General features: G+C 39.6%; 1 protein-coding gene across 5 annotated transcripts in view; it reads right to left on the bottom strand.

Annotated features, from left to right (window-relative positions):
- Positions 1 to 348: 348 nt before the first annotated feature.
- The window catches only part of LOC124381662 (inactive phospholipase D5), a 50330-nt gene continuing 33553 nt past the window's right edge, over positions 349 to 17125 (bottom strand). For 4 of the 5 annotated variants that reach the window (XM_046843472.1, XM_046843473.1, XM_046843470.1 and 1 more), the window contains exons 3-10: positions 13251 to 13428; positions 8262 to 8370; positions 7499 to 7626; positions 7216 to 7413; positions 3501 to 3637; positions 3050 to 3218; positions 1819 to 1909; positions 349 to 1222 (exon numbers count right to left, since the gene is read on the bottom strand). In XM_046843472.1, the coding sequence (XP_046699428.1) occupies positions 978 to 1222; positions 1819 to 1909; positions 3050 to 3218; positions 3501 to 3637; positions 7216 to 7413; positions 7499 to 7626; positions 8262 to 8370; positions 13251 to 13428 (1255 nt within the window). In that variant the 3' untranslated portion in view covers positions 349 to 977. The remainder of the gene's footprint in view (positions 1223 to 1818; positions 1910 to 3049; positions 3219 to 3500; positions 3638 to 7215; positions 7414 to 7498; positions 7627 to 8261; positions 8371 to 13250; positions 13429 to 17125) is intronic. The other variant, XM_046843471.1, reaches the window with a different exon arrangement.

The raw sequence follows: 17125 nt of genomic DNA, 5'->3' as shown, positions 1-17125 counted from the left end.
AACACAAACATAAATGAACAAACAAAAATCCACAAACGAGAAAATATCGACCAATAAATCCATAACGAATGAGTATATGATAGAAATGACAGTGAAAAAAATAAACGAATAAACAAAAAAGTCAAACAAATATTAATAGACAAACAGTCAGATGGGTATTAAACAAAGAATTATTTTAATATTTAATTGCTTATTTTAAATAATTATTGTATATGTTTTTTTTTATAAAAAATAGACAAATCAATTAACATTAAAAAGTATAAAGAAAGGAAGAAAGAAAGAAAGAAAGAAAGAAAGAAAGAAAGAAAGAAAGAAAGAAAGAAAGAAAGAAATATAGGTGGAAAAAAAATTAAGTAAAAGAAATGAGCTGAAAATAAATCAAGAAAGAAAGAAAGAAAGAAAAAAAGAAGGAAAGAAAAAAAGATACATAACTGAATGAAGTTTGGAACCAAAAACAAATAAAACGATTAGTAAAGAAGTAAAAACTATAAACAGCTGGTAAATAATGAAGAAAGAAAGGCACAGATAAACAAACAAACAAATAAACAAACAAACAAACAAACGAACAGACAAACAGACATGCTGCTGATTGGGGACGGCGTCCAGGCTTGTTTAAAGCGTCATAGAAAATAAACAGAGGAAGAAATAAACGAAAGAATAAGTAAACAATTTCCGTTGTTACTGTTTCTACACAAAGGGATTTATGAGGTCTTCTCGTCGTCATGGCGACCGTACATTCTCAGGTGCTCCCCCTGCTGGTTTGCGCCGCGACGAATTTAAAGGTAAAAAATATCAAATATAAAATATAAAACGAGGCAGGTTTCAAAAGGAGGCGTGAAAAAAACGTGTCATGTTCATTACAAAACGTGTGCGGGATGAATCATAAATAATAATGATAATAAAATATTCGAGAATATATTAAGAATAAATAATAAATACTGTACAGAAGTCTATGGTCGGTGCCTCCTGCCCTTATCTTACAGAGAGGCGTTCGGACCCGCTGTGTCCTCCGTGTGACCCGTGTGACCTTTGACCCCAGCGGTGCTCCAGCTGCAGGTGGGAATCTTGTTGGGTTGCAGCGGTTTAGCGTACGGCGAGCGCCAGTCTCTATCAAACACCGCTCTCAGTCTCCCGGACAGTGTGGAGCTTCTCCCCGGCTCACTGACCACCAGGCCGGCTCCTGCGTTATACACAAACTCGTTCCCCACCCAGTCCAGATTCCCTGACAAACACACACACACACACACACACACACACACACACAAAAATACACCTGAGACTGGATTCATCAATCACAATTTAGAATCACTTTCAGGAACCCGGGTATTAAAATAATAAAAAAAAATAAAAAAATAAAAAATAAAAAATGTAAATAAAAATTATATATATATATATGTGTGTTTTTAATACTTATTTAATTATTTATTTATTTATTTTATTTTTTATTTTTTTAGTAATTAGTTAATTTTAATGTTATTTAGGCAAAATTAAAAGAATTTATTAGTTTTACATTCTCATATGTATCTGGGAAAAAAAAGAAAAAAAAAGATGTAATAATGATGCTTGAAATGGATTTTTGCCTCAAAAGTAAAAATATTTCCAATATATATATTATTAATAATATCATTTTTATTAATAATAATATAGTAATAATAAAAAATAAAAATAATCAAATATTAATATTAATTATTATAATATTTCCCTGGCCCACCCCGGCCCACCCGGGCCCAGCCCCGGCCCACCTCGGCCCAGCCCCGGCCCTGCAATCTACTAGATTGTCAGAAATGAAATGAAGATTCGAGGTTTTAGAAGAATTACCTATATACACAGAGTTATCGGTCACCACGTATCTGTGATGGTGAACGTCTTGAGGAGAGCCGTCGTCTCGCACACGAGGACTGAAGAACCTCTGCACAGACCATAAACACCATCAATATACACTACATGAACAAACATATTTCGTGTTTTTTCTCCAAACTGAGCAGGACATTTTCCTTTCACTTCAAAGAAAGTTCAAATAAACTTTTCCTTCACTTCAAAGAAAGAAAGAAAGAAAGAAGAAAGAAAGAAAGAGAGAAAGAAAGAAAGAAAGAAAGAAAGAAAGAGAGAAAGAAAGAAAGAAAGAAAGAAAGAAAGAAAGAAAGAAAGAGAGAAAGAAAGAAAGAAAGAAAGAAAGAAAGAAAGAAAGAAAGAAAGAAAGAAAGAGAGAAAGAAAGAAAGAAAGAAAGAAAGAAAGAAAGAAAGAAAGAGAGAAAGAAAGAAAGAAAGAAAGAAAGAAAGAAAGAAAGAAAGAAAGAAAGAAAGAAAGTGATTGACACTATTGAACACCTTTAGGAATTTGAACTGGAACTGCACCCCAGGCCTCCTCACCTCACCTACATCAGTTCTTGACTTTACAAACACCCTTGTATCTGAATGAACCTCCACAAATCTACACAAAATCTAGTGGAACATTGTAGAAATAGTGATTGAATCCTATTAAACACTTCAACTGCAGTAATATACCCCATTTTATTTAAAAACGGAAAATAAATAGGAAAACTAGCACTTACAGGTAAAGTCCACTAGATGTCAGAATAGCATTTAATGTTAGGATAAATTATTCCTTTTGCAAATTCAAACCATTTTATGTTTTGATTGACACGAAAGAAAGAAAGAAAGAAAGAAAGAAAGAAAGAAAGAAAGAAAGAAAGAAAGAAGTATCTTTAAGAAAGAAAGAAAGAAAGAAAGAAAGAAAGAAAGAAAGAAAGAGAAAGTGGGAAAGAAAGAAGGAAAGAAAGAAAGAAAGAAAGAAAGAAAGAAAGAAAGAAAGAAAGAGAGAAAGTGAGAAAGAAAGAAAGAAAGAAAGAAAGAAAGAAAGAAAGAAAGAAAGAACCTGGTTTTACTAAAACCCTTGTAGCTGAATGAACACAAATCTGCCTGAAATCTTCCCAGAACAGTGGAGATAATGAGAGTAAATTCAGACTACATGTGGAACTGGATGTTCACAAATCAGACTTTTGTCTATAAAACTTGTGAAAAAGTGAAATGTGTAGGAGTTTATACACACGGCCTCCATGGAGCAGTTGGAGATCTGAATGCACAGGTTCTGTAAGGACCACAGGAAGTTGAAGGTGAGTGGGTGCGTTTGCTCTCGGCAGCTGATCAGCAGACGGATTTGGAGGTTTTTCAGGACCAGAGCCTCGCGCAGCATGCCGTCGATACGCGACCAGTACTTACTGCGGTGAAACAGAAGAAAGGGACTTGAAGAAAACGAGGTGGAAAAAATGCATTACTGGTGTCACTGGTTTTGTTACGTGAGCCCACACTGATAAACGTGTCAACCTGATGACATTATTAAGGGATGGAAAATGCCAAACAGCAGCTTCTAATTCGTCATTAACACGATGTATTAATAATGATATCGCTTGTCCTGAAGTTTATCAGTTCTCGGTTAGCATCCTTATTCCTATTTATATATATTTATCTCCCTATATAAACGGAATGGGATCAGGACTCACGTGTGTGAAGTGCTGCTCAGGAGAGGCAGATAATCTGTCATGGAGATGCAGATGAAGCGCTTGGCGTCCTGGATGACCCGGAAAATGGCTTCGGTGTCCGTGGTCCTGTCTTTGGGACGGAAGATATTCGGGGAGCTCTGGCACAAAACAAGAACATTGTTCCAATAAACAAGGCACTTTGTCTTTATTGTTTCTATGCAAAAACAAAACAAAAAAAACATTGTTTTTTAAACAACATCAAACAAATATATGTATATTTATTTACACAGAAAAAATCCTCCCTTTCGCGTTGATACATCGTTACGGTTGTTTTATTTCTCTGAAAAAAAAAAAAAAAAAAAAGGCGAGGCAAACAAGAATTGGACAATGAATGATTGGAGTCCAAATTTGTCTTTAACAGAAGAACTCGTGTCAGATGGAGACCAAGAGGGAAGATCCTAGCGGACTTCCTCACCCCCACATTCAAACATGGAGATGGAAGTGTAATGGTTTGGGGTTGTTCTGGAGCAGGGATACGTTTTGGAAACTTATTCCAATTAAATGGAAAGGAATCAGGATCCAACATGGCTATCATTTTATACTTCACCATTACTTCATGCAATTCCGTCTGGACTGCGCCTCGTTGGAACCGACTTCAGTCGTCTGAAGTGTTATCTATCTATTTATTAAATGTCCTGCCCAGTCAGTGCACCTTAATCCTACTGAACTGCTCTGGGATGAACTGGATTGCAAGATCAGAAACAAAACACTAAAACACTTAATATTTCATGGCTTTTGTTTAATTGGAACAACTGTAAAATGAAAAAACGCACAGGAATTGGACATTAAATGACTAGAAGAAAGTTCTATAGACTTTCTGAAAATAAAAAAGTTTGTCATTCGGTTTTTTTTTTTGGAAGAGATGGAGAAGTTCTCAGTGTCCAAATAGATCTCTCTGAAGAGAGTCCTTGCTCAGGGGCAGAGTAGCTGCAAACTTGAGATTGATTACAGCCTGCAAGCTCTTCGGGACAGTACATCATATCACTCGCAGCTCTTTTTCTGGCAATTTATAAGAAGCCATCGATCAGAAAGCAGCAAGATTTATTTCAGACCAAATCTTCACCTTCTTCGTGTTTTGTTGATCAGTGCATATGGCCTTCTACAAATACATCAATCGTAAAAATATTTAATAGACATTTATTATTTATACATTTGCATTTATGGCATTTGGCAGACACCTTTATCCAGAGAGAATTACAGCTGAACAGTGACAGGTTGGCCAAATGCCATTAATGTTAATGTCAACACACACTGGCCACAATACACAGTTTTTTAGTTACTAGGACTTACTTTAGTTATTAGTTACAAAGCTACTGGGACATTTAGTGTCTATGCTGTATAGAAACAGTCTCCTGTCTACATCAATGGTTCTGGAACAATGAAACATCAGTGGAATGAAGAGAGAGGGTCTCCAGCTCCTGGGAGTTCCTGGGAGTCCGCATCTCTCACGATCTGTCCTGGCACCAGAACACTTCAGCTTGGGAAGCTGCAACAAAGTCTATACTTTTGAAAAAAGGCTTAAGAAAGTTGATCTTTCCCTCGAGAATTTTACAGCTGCATTATTAAAAGCATCATAATAAAAATTCATGAATAAAAACACATTGTGTGGCACTCCACTACCTGCCATTGAGCACCTTCAACACAGTGGATGCATACATAGAGCACACATCTTCATTACGTCCTTCTCACATCCTAGTCACAAACTGCTTAGACTCCATCTATCCAGAACATTTAGAATATAGAAATATTTGCACCAAAACCGTATTGTAAATTTATTTACCTTCCTACCCTTACCTACCTACCTACTTACCTACCCTACCCCTACCTACCTACCCTACCCTTACCTACCTACCCACCCACCTACCCACCCCACCCACCCACCCACCCCACTCACCCCCACCCACCCACATACCCACCTGCTCACCCCACCCACCCCACCACCCACCCACCCACCCACCCACCCACCTTACCCACCCACCCACCCACCTCCCACCCCACCCACCCACATACCCACCTGCCCACCCCACCCACCCACCCACCCACCCCACCCACCCACCCACCCACCCACCTACCCACCCACCCACCCACCCACCCACCTCCCACCCCACTCACCCCACCCACCCACCCACCCTTACCTACCCACCCACCCACCCACCCACCTTCCCACCCCACTCACCCCACCCACCCACCCACCCTTACCTACCCACCCCACCCTACCCACCCACCCACCTTCCCACCCCACTCCACCCCACCCACCCATCTACCCCACCCACCCTTACCTACCTACCTACCCACCCCACCCTTACCTACCCACCCACCCACCCACCCTACCCTTACCTACCCACCCCACCCACCCACCTCCCACCCCACTCTACCCCACCCACCCACATACCCACCTACCCACCTTCCCACCTTCCCACCCCACCCACATACCCACCTGCTCACCCCACCCACCCACCCACACCACCCTTCCCTTACCCACATACCCACCTACCCACCCTACCTACCTACCTACCCACCTACCTAACCTACCCTACCCTACACTACCCTAACCTACCCTACCCTACCTACCAGTGGTGGATGAAGGACACAAACCATGTCATTTAGTTATAGTAGAGATATACAAGGTAAAATATGACTCAAGTAAAAGTGCCCCCTTCAAATGTACACAAGTATCAAGTACCTTGTGCCACTTAAACAAATGAGTTGTCTAAGGCCTGGACTTCCCAATATTCTGAAGATCCCAGGTGTGCTGCGGTGTCTGGCACCAAGACTTTTAAGTCCTCTAAGCTGCACTGTAAATTGGACTCTTGTTACAGTTACTTGATCAGACTGAGTTTGGGAATTTGGGGACTGAGTTTTGAGGCAAATTCAACATCTTGAACGTTTTGTCAAGTGCCGAGTATATAATATATGATCGGTGCCATTGAAACGAGATAATTCATTATAATCACATTTCATCTCACTGTGGTTTTAATGTTGTAGCTGATTGTTGTATTACCACTATTACATTCTTCTTATAATTTTTGTCACAAGAATCTTTGCTTAATCAACTCAGTTTTATGTGCAGAGACTCTTAACACACCGATCTATTAACCGAATGATATTAATGAGTCAAACACTGATTGTTCTGCTTGCTGTTGAACTGACACTGAGCTGTACGGTGGTGATTAAGGTAATATCACCAAGCGTCTATCATAAGTTCAAAACAGAGCGCGCGATTGGTGACTTGCTTTGTGCAATTTAAGTTTTTATTCACTAATAAAAAGGAATTTTACAAAATGTGGATCAATAAAAAGTGAGATATTTGGCCTTGAAAGCCCGGATGAATGGGGAGGGTTGCGTTAGGAAGGGCATCCAGCGTAAAAACCGGACCACTTTTGTTAGATACTGACCACTGCAGACCGGGAACATCCCACAAGAGCTGCAGTTTGGGAGATGCACTGACCCAGTCGTCTAGACATAAAATTTGGAAATGTCTCTCAAATCCTCACGCTTGTCCATTTTTCCTGCTTCTAACATGTCAACTTTAAGGACAACATGTTTATTTGCAGCCTAATAAATATATCCACCCACTATAATGTGCTCATAATGTTATAATGTCAATGTTATGCCTGGTGAGTTGGGTCTGTCTGTCTGTCTGTCTGTCATGAAACATGAAATCTACAGCCCTCACCGAGAAGTAGGCTCTGGCCAAGGAGCCGTTGAGGTGAAAAGAGAAATGTTCCTCCTTGCTGTAGAGGGCGCTCAGCCTCTTGCTCCATATTGTGGGGACGAACTCCTTGTACTCCAGCTGCCAGTAAAGGTTAAAGATCCTGTGCAGGTCTACAGCCAAACATCTGCACTCATAAACGACGATGCCGAGCTCCTTCAGCTGCCGCACACAGAGAGAACAGGTTCAAAATTACAAGCACTAATAGAATAAATCGCGTTTTTTTTTTCTACAGAATTGCTGTCACCGTAGACAGAGATCTCCAGTCCATTGCAGCGCTGCCGATGTACACGTGTTTCCTGTCCACCACCCAGAAGGAGGAATGAAGGAGGCCTTTGGTGAGGGCCGTCATGTTCAGGTATCGCACATCAGCACCTAAATCAAGTGAGATACATGCTAGATTGATATATGGAGATATCTCCACGTAGCAAACTAACTAGCCTGGCTAACAAATTCAATTTGCAATTATGCGTTTTTGCTAGTTTGGCTTTTCTGTTGCACTTTCTGTGCATTCAATAATGCTAATGCACAAAGTGGACAAAGTCCACAAAGCTTATACAGAATACACCTTATACAGGACACCTGACTTTTCCACCCATATGTGGTTCTTCTAGCATAAAGTTGGAGGCCTACAATTGTACATTTGTCTTTGGATGGGCTAGCATGAAATTCGCCCCTTATTTGAATTATTAGATTAAATAAAATTAGATTGACAAAAAAGTGCACAAAAAAGAGCTCCATGAAGAACTGCTTTCCACTATTTGGAGTGGAAGATCTCCTGCTGACATCTCCACGAGCACACTCAAAAATCTAGTAGAACATCTTCCCAGAAGAGTGAAGGTTATTAAAAGGGCAAATGAGAACTACATGTGTAATGAGATGTTCAATAAGAACCACATACCAATCATATGGTCAGGTGTCAGAAACCTTTGTCCATATAAGTGTATATACAGTATAAAGAAAAGGTAAAAACCAAGTTTGTGAAAACAATATTGTGAAAATGTCCTGACCGTAGTGAGAGAGCAGATCGAGCTCTGGAGACGCCGTGCTGCTGGCTATCTTCAGCTGAACATGCTGAGCTTTCAGACCCAGAAGCCGATGGAGTAACAGTCGACCCTGCTGACGAGAACGTGAGAAACAGAGGATGAGTGAAAAGTAAAGGTCTGGAACTGTGTCATACTGTAGAACCGAGTCAATGTGCTTTAGTTTTATTGTGGCTTATTTAACATTTATTAATAACATTTTTGTATCTTTCAAACATAGATAGATAGATAGATAGATAGATAGATAGATAGATAGATAGATAGATAGATAGATAGATAGATAGATAGCTTATACACCAGCAGATTTGAGGTGGATTAAAGTGACAATGCGAAACAAAATATAAATATGTGTTTATGGAACCTGCCAAGTTGCAAATGTCCTCATAAAAATTCTGATACAAATAGATACTTATTTTCTAGCATGAAGCATCTGTTGCCTATAGACATACAGACAGACAGTCTCAGTGCAGTGTTCTTCTTTTCAAAGCAACAGTGACAAAACGGCGACCTTTGAGCTATATCTTCGTGTTAGGGACGAAGGTAAAATCCGCAGGAGCAAAATCTGGCGAGTAGGGTGGGGGCGGAAGTGAGATCACGTTGTTTCAGGCGAGAAACTCTCGTATGAGAAGCAGCTCTTAATGTACACAGGACGATGTCATTTGACTAATGGAGGTCAGTGCTCCCTGTGACTGTGCGTGCAGCCCAGTGCTGCCATCTTTTGGTGTGTTACAAAACTAGTCTCGAAACATTTTGACACTACCTCGTCTACCCCATGTTCCTCCTCTGCACATAATCAAACTGCATGCGCTGTACTTCCTGGATAACACACATTTAATAATACAAGAATTTATCTTAGTAATGATCCAAGAGACTTTTGAACCCTTAGGTCTTACTGCAATGCCCACTTTGTATGGGTTGCACAAACTTTTGCACTCAACTGCATGACAATTTCAGTGCATCCGCTTTGTGTTCATTCACTAGACTAGGAATGACCCGATCTCGTGTTCGTGCAGTGAGAAGCGGAGGTTACGTCTATGTTTCCTGAGGGAAATGAGAAATCTGTGTACTCTTTCTCTACAGTACAGACGGTCAGGGCTTTTACAGAAGCAAAACGAGGCACTGGGGATTGAGGGGCAGGTAATAAACAGAAAAGTGAAATATTATCAAGTATAAATCATGTACCCACAATTCCTGACCTAGCAAAGAAGATTCGCTAGAGGATTGATATGTTTCACTTGTTTATCACCAAAAAAAAGGTCAGTAGAAAAAAGAAATAGCATTGCGCATTGCTTCTTTTTTAATATCTAAAACCTAGCATCTAATATTAGCATCCAATCATTCCAGATTAGCATTTGATCATTATAGATTAGCATCCAATTACTTTCAGATTAGCATCTGATTATTTCAAATCATCATCCGATCATTCCAAATTAGTATCCGAGCATTTCAGATTAGCATTTCATCATATCATTTCAGAATATTATCTGATTATTTCAGATTATAACTCGATCATTTCCGATTATCATTCGATCATGGTATCTAGTGATCATGTATTTAGTGATTATGAAGCTAATTTGGTGGTCAGTGCTGTCTCCTCCTTATCGCTAGAAAAAGTTAGCGGTTAACATCACATTGCTAACATCTGCATTGCTAGCAAGGCACCTTTTCTGAACTTATATATAGGTCAAATATCTTATATTTACTTATCATTCATGAAAGCAATGGAGAGGTGGACGCCATATTTCTCCTGGTTAGACAGGAAGTGATGTGACAATTGTGTTTGTCAGGTTTTGTCAGGTTTACTCGTCCCAATAGTTAGGAAACGTTTGGTTCTTGTTTTGTTATTTTTCATCTTCTGAAGGAATAGCTTCATAATTCTTTCATTGTAAATCAGGTGCTGTTCTTGTTCCTGGCTGGGAAAGGAGAATCCCAGACTTTCTTTCTGGTTTCTTTTATAAGATTGGCGCACTCCAAATTTCATTCAAACACGGAATGATCAAACCTGTCCCAGAATGCAATTAAGCTACAAGGAGGATGAGCTAATTAACAAAACACGAGACGCCAAACACGATGTTAGCATAAAATCTAAACATTTGACAAATCCAAATCCAATAGGAAGAAATAGGATTTCTGGTAAGAAGAGAGAAGAACCCTGACCTTTTTCCAACCATGATGTAGTGGACCCAGAGCAAGAAGGGTTGAGGGCCTTGCTCAGGGGTCCAAAGTTGGCAAAACCTACAACCTTTGAGCTAGGGAGGTGGTACCTTATTAGTTAAGGCATTGGTTTAACTTTAGATCCGGAGGTCATGAGGGTAAATCCCAGGCACAACAAGCTGCCTCTACTACGGGCCCCCTGAGCAAGGCCCTTAATTCCATAGCTGCTAGGTTCTTTATAAATGGGATAAATGTAAGTTGCCCCCCCACACACAAAAAGCCCCACTGAGTTACCCACATCCCCAAAAAGATGATTCCAATAGAGGAGGAGATGGGGGGAGATGGGGGAGACGGGAGACATGCTCCTGACCCCCGATATATCATTTACGAAAACAAGTACGATTTGTCCCCCTCACGTTTTCCGAGCAATGTAACGCAGCATACCAAGTAATCAGCTTTTTTATAACATAAACCTTGTATGATTTACCGCACTCAGCTTTTCTGTGACTCATCTGTCCTGGAAGAAACACCCTTCTGTTGTTTCAGTTTTAATTTAGCACTGTGTGTAATGAAGCTCTGAAAATAATGAGCAGTTTGTGTTTTTAAAGCTCAGACACTTTCCCACGCATCGCATGACAGTGATAAATCACCGCCGCTCCCCAAAATTAGATCTCGGCACCGAAGCTAAATTCGGCATTCAGGAACGAAGCTGCGAGGAAACTTTTTTGCTTCCGCGGCTCGAGCGATTAGCAATTTTCCAGCCTGCCAAGACAACTACAGGGGGATCCATTACAGCTCTGTTCTCTAATGAGCGCGGCAAACGGGCTCGTCATCGGGAGAGACGCGATTCGGACTGGAATACTACTTCATTGCTTCTTCTGTGGGAAACATCTGATCCTCAAGAGAAGGGAGAGAAGGTTTATCAGCACATGGGTTGCAAAATTCAAGGAATTTTCAAAACTGAAAAGTTTCCATTGAAATTATTTGGAATAAACTAGAAAATGTACAAAATTGCAGGTTGGCCAATAACAGAGAACTTAAATGTAGTTTAGGAGTTTAAAATATCTCGGGTTAAAACATAAAAATGCAATTTCAGTGACACTGAGGCCACGCCCCCTACACAATGTCAAAAAAGATCCATCTTGGCAATTTTTGACGTTTATTTCATGAATATTACATACATTAATGTTCAAAACTTCCCCTGTGCTGCGTGTTAGTTAGTTTATTTTAGCAATTAGTGTATTCGTTTGTCAGCTGATGACCAAACAAAATGTTTCTATTTCTGTTTATATATATTTCCCCATATTTCTAATGAATTCCTATCAATTGACATACGTTTCTGTAAATGCACACAAATTCCCATAAATTTCTGGTAACTTTTTAACTTAGAATATTTCCAGAATTCCCCAGTTCCCATTGGAAGCTTCTGGAAATTCACCAGATAGATAGATAGATAGATAGATAGATAGATAGATAGATAGATAGATAGATAGATAGATAGATAGATAGATAGATAGATAGATAGATAGATAGATAGATAGATAGATAGATAGATAGATAGATATTGTCCTGTAATATCCGTATTACAGGACAAAACAAAGTATGCAGCAGAATTTTTTTTTACTATTCAGAAAGCCATCCTGCAGAGAAAGAACAGACTTTGGGAGAGCAAAGTATGGTTCAATGCCATACAGCCATTTATAGAGCTTTTATGGAGCTCGGAGGATGTTGTTTTGCCTGCCGGCCCTGCTGAGGACCCCCAATTTGTGCTGTGTGTTTATTATTCCTGCGAGAAGTTTCAGCTGTGAGACCTTCTGAAAATACTAGAAGATGCTAAAAATGGTGCATTTTTATGGCTAAGGATCAGATTTTCATTATTTTACAAATATTTTCCTTTGAGGTCATGACAAAGGTTAGACATTAGTGGTGTAACTGTACACGTATTTGTACCGGACCGTTTCGGAACAGGGTTTTTGGTTCAGTTCACACGTGTACCAAATGCAATCCTTTTTACTTGCGGAACATAGTTACAATTTGGGTTCCCTTTAGGAACGTATTAAGTGGCAGACCACAAGTTTGTTAAGTCTCTAACTTTAAATGCAGGGTCAGTTTTTAATTTTAATTATTATTATTAAACTTGATAACATACGCAACAATGCCAGGGGTATGAAAAAGAAACTAGAGTTAGCGCAGTGTCACTGTGGCTACTCACTCCGTACAGGAGATACGATTTGTAGTGCGTTTAAAAAAAACGCCACCACTTCCTGCCTCGCCAATTTTTTTTTACGACAGTTTAGCAATATGGATTCATAAATATGGATGGACTGAATGAATAAGGGGTGAAAGAAATTAAGTTAACAGTTAAGTAGAACATATCATAGTACTCAAATGGGGACTAGAAAATGTAAACTATTAAATAAACGCTTTCCATTTGTTTAATTTTATTTAATTAAGAATGTGAATAAATTTGATGATATTTTTGTTTTATCTAAACCAAAATTGTTAAAATTGTTTTCAAAATGTAAACTGTTGATGTTCACATATGTTAATATTTGTAAATAAAAAAATTACGAACAATTTTATGCTTTGCAAATCCCCAAAAAAATACAAATAAATAAATTCTGATAAAAAAATTCTGATGAAAAGGTAATAGCAGAACTGACTAAAAGACTAAAGTGCTGCCGCATTGCTTTGTTTAGATAAAGGGTTTAAATTCTGTGTTTCAAATTTTTTTTGCAGCAGTTTGATATATAATCACCAATCATTATATGTTAAAATGATAAACGTAAATTGTAAACCAACCTGCTTGGCTTGTGGAAATCGAGAGTCCTGCTCGGTGGAGTTCAGATCCCACCATGGTGACACGATCTCGACCGATTTCTGAGCCAGGTCCAGAAGGCTGTGAAGTCCCGCAGTCAAGGAGGTTGTACCCTCGTGAGAAATAGAGATGTCTTCTGGGATATTTTCCACAAGCACCACCCTGTACACAGGAGGCACCGAGAGCAGCGTAAACACAACACCAGTGACTGCGAAATTTCAGAAAGAATTCTTCAGATACTGCTATCCAAACATGATGCCATGAAAAGGAAAGTAAACTGGACCAAATTACTAAAAGTTCACCTTAGACTAGCATTGAAAATCCATGTCCGGAAGCCTAAAACTAAGGCCATGTCTAGACACATCTATACAGTGTGAAGAACTTGTCTAGCTTTTCTAATAACATTACATTTATTAAGCAGTGCAGAAACTGTGGAAAATCCAGATATGAACATGTTGAAATGGATATGAACAGAACAAGGGGTAACTATTGTTACTTCAGGTACATCCGCCACTGTCAAATAAACATAAAAAAGCAGAAGAAATGGACTGGACGTTTCATTAAAAATATCACTGTTTAGCAAAACTAGCTGCTTTTATTAATCCATAAATTGGCTAATCAATTTGAGCATCCATCCCAAGTCAAGTCCGTTTGAGCAGGGTTGCCCCCGAAACCAATATGCTGCAGTGGTTGCTAATGGATTTTGCATATCTAATGATAATGGGGTCAGTTAGCTGGTGTTTTAGAGCCTTGGCTAGTTAGGTTTCTGGCCTCATCAAGATTGAAATGCTGATTCTACAAATCCTCCTCAATCTATTTGATCAAAGTTTTCATTGGCACAATTTGTTGCACTGTGCAGGTTGAATTCTCCAGAGTCTGTGTGGTAGGCAGTCAACATTCATTCTGAAAAAGAGTTTTGGAAATTGGGACTATAGACTATTCAAACATAATTGAAAAGTTCCAATATAAACCATTGTTTAATCGGATTGTACCTGACACCTGACTCCTGACAGTCATGTGGATGTAACTTAGACATGTACCACCTACCTAATCATGATTGCAGACCAAGTTACACACCTTCATGCTAACAATAGTTTCTAATGGTCTTTATCAAAACGATAATGCTCCCTGCTTATTCACACTTCAAGACACTGTTCAACATCAATTTCAGGAACTTGACAGGGTGTTGACTTAACCTCCAAATTCCCAAGATATCACATCTAGATCCTGGACAAGCAAAATGATTCATAGAGGCTCCACCTAAAGCTTAAAAGACTTATTGGATCTGCTTGAAATGACAATAAAAGCTTCTTGACTCTTGACTTGATCTGCTGCTAACGCCCTGGTGCCAGATACCATAACACACCTTCAGAGGTCTTGTGGAGTTCAGGTCAAGGGGTTCATAAGGGGGAAAGGTGTTCAATAGGGTTGAGGTCAAAGCTCTATAGAAGGTCACTCAAGATCTACCAGGTACAGGTTTGGATCCCTTAGTTCAAGTAAGGGCATCCATAGATGCCCTATACAGATGTGTCCCTCCAACTTTGTGAGTCCCAATGCATTTTTATTAAACTATTTTAATGTGCATATTAACATCTGGCCTGGGACTACAGATGCTAATTAGCTTTTATTAAGTACATACAGCGACCAGGCATAAAAACAGCGTGTTCTATTAACAAAATGATCTTCTTCAGCAGTTTGAGTTACAGGAGCTCGTCTGTTGGATCGGACCACACAGACCAGCCTTCGCTCCCCATGTGCATCACGAGCCTGTTGCGGGTTCACCACCGTTCCTTCCTTGGAGCACTTTTGATAGACACTGACCACTGCAGACTAGGAACAGCCCACAAGAGCTGCAGTTTTAGAGATGCTCTGACCGAGTCATCTAGCCGTCACAATTTGTTAAATCCTTACGCTCGCTTAAATCCTTACGCTCGCCCATTTTTCCTGCTTCTAACATCAACTTTGAGGACAAAAGTTTCACTTGCTGCCTAATAAATAAATCCACCCACTAACAGGTGCCATGATGAAGAGATCATCAGTGTTCTTCACTTAACGAGTCATAATGTTATTCCTGATCGGGGTACCTAAATACATAAAATACATACAACATACAAATAAGATAGAAAACCTCCACGCAAAAATACTTTTTTTCACCTTAATTCCTCAGACCCACAAAGCAACGCACGTTCAGACATCGATCTTCACCTCCACTCCTGGACGGAGTAAGCGCACTGCAGAAGTGGCACGGCACCAGGAAAACAGAATGAGTGTTTACACAGCGAATGCAGCAGGTCATTATTTTTCGTTTCTGTGTGCTATTGATTACTTCCGAGCCCCATCTGTGATATGACATTAATTTTAATTGAGAGCTGCGAGACAGCACCAGAACAACCGTAAAAATATCAAACCGCGATTCGTAGCTCGAATTAATCATACAGTCAGGATCGAATAATCTTCCACTCCTGTAAATTTCCAGATATTCCTGTGACGTCTCGTCTTCCTTCATTGTTCGGACGAGGTTCCTAGACAAAGCAAGTCCATGCATAAGGGTGTAAAGAGCTGTAAAGGATGAATTGGAACATCACCACAGGCCTCCTCACCTCAACAAAAATCAGTACCTGACTTAAAGAATGTCCATACAGTTCTATCAAATGACACGTTAGTCTTTAAATAATAAAGAAAAATCCAATAATTTGACATTCATCCGAACAGTTCCTTCAAGATGATATGATAATACAGTGACACAATTGCATTTGTATTCAGTAAACAACAAAACGCTAGTTACATTTGTTGTTCAAGGAAGTTCATTTTGAATTATTTTATGGCATTAAAGTGTTCTAAACCTCACCTTCTCCTCAAATTCCTCAAAACATAACTCAGCTCCTTTTCTCTGGAGCACATTATAGAGGATTTTCCTCGCTCCATATTTTCGAACACATTATGCTGTGCCTATAAAACCTCCCCATGAATTCTGCTGGGGCAGAAACGAGTCGAGCTGAAAAATGGCCCAGAGTTAGTTTTCCCGCAACATTAAATACAACATTAAGTCCAAATCGGATTTCGCAACTAATTACCCCCTCAAACTGCAATTAATACAATTACACATGCACAAGCCGAGACTTCATCTCGATTTCCACGTCCTCCGTCATCTCCCGAAATGGTGTAAACAAACATTGAAAGAGTCTTGAATTCTTTTTCAAAAATGACTGAGACTGGTTAATATTACCTTACACACCCCATGCCATTAAAAGGCTCTGAATCGATATCAACCCCCATCAATGACATTCGAACCCACACGATTACATTTACAGCCCTGAAAACTTACCTCAGAGCATGCAGCTGAGGTATTAAGACAAGCACCTCAGAAGGAGGGCATTGTGCTGGTAGAAAAATCATCAACATCGCGGTTGCGAGAAGAAGCTGACTTTGGAATACTTTTTGATCCCACAGGAAATTTTTTAACAACAATGTAGGAATCTGGGCACAGGGTCAGTCATGATACAGTGTCCCTTGCTCAAGGTCCCCAAAAGTGGCAGCTTGGCATTACCAGGGCTTGAACCCACAACCTTCTGATCAGTAACCCAGAGTCTTACAGCTCCTGTCAAAAATGTGGAAATGACTTTATAGTTTTTGAGACACATGTATGTTCTCTTTGTGTTTATGCAACCTATCTAGGCAAAAAAACACAAAAACACGGTGAATGAGTAGAAAAAAAGTTCTGTGAAGTCCAATTTGGACATTTTTGTCTCTAACAGAAGGCAGAAGAACTTTTGTAAGACAGAGAACAGGAGAGAAGATGTATGCAGACTGCCTCACCACCACAGTCAAACATGGATGTGGAAGCTTAATGGTTTGGAGT

This window comes from Silurus meridionalis, chromosome 28 (genome assembly GCF_014805685.1).
Source record: "Silurus meridionalis isolate SWU-2019-XX chromosome 28, ASM1480568v1, whole genome shotgun sequence".
Lineage (NCBI taxonomy): Eukaryota > Metazoa > Chordata > Actinopteri > Siluriformes > Siluridae > Silurus > Silurus meridionalis.
This window is presented reverse-complemented; position numbering and strand designations above follow the sequence as displayed.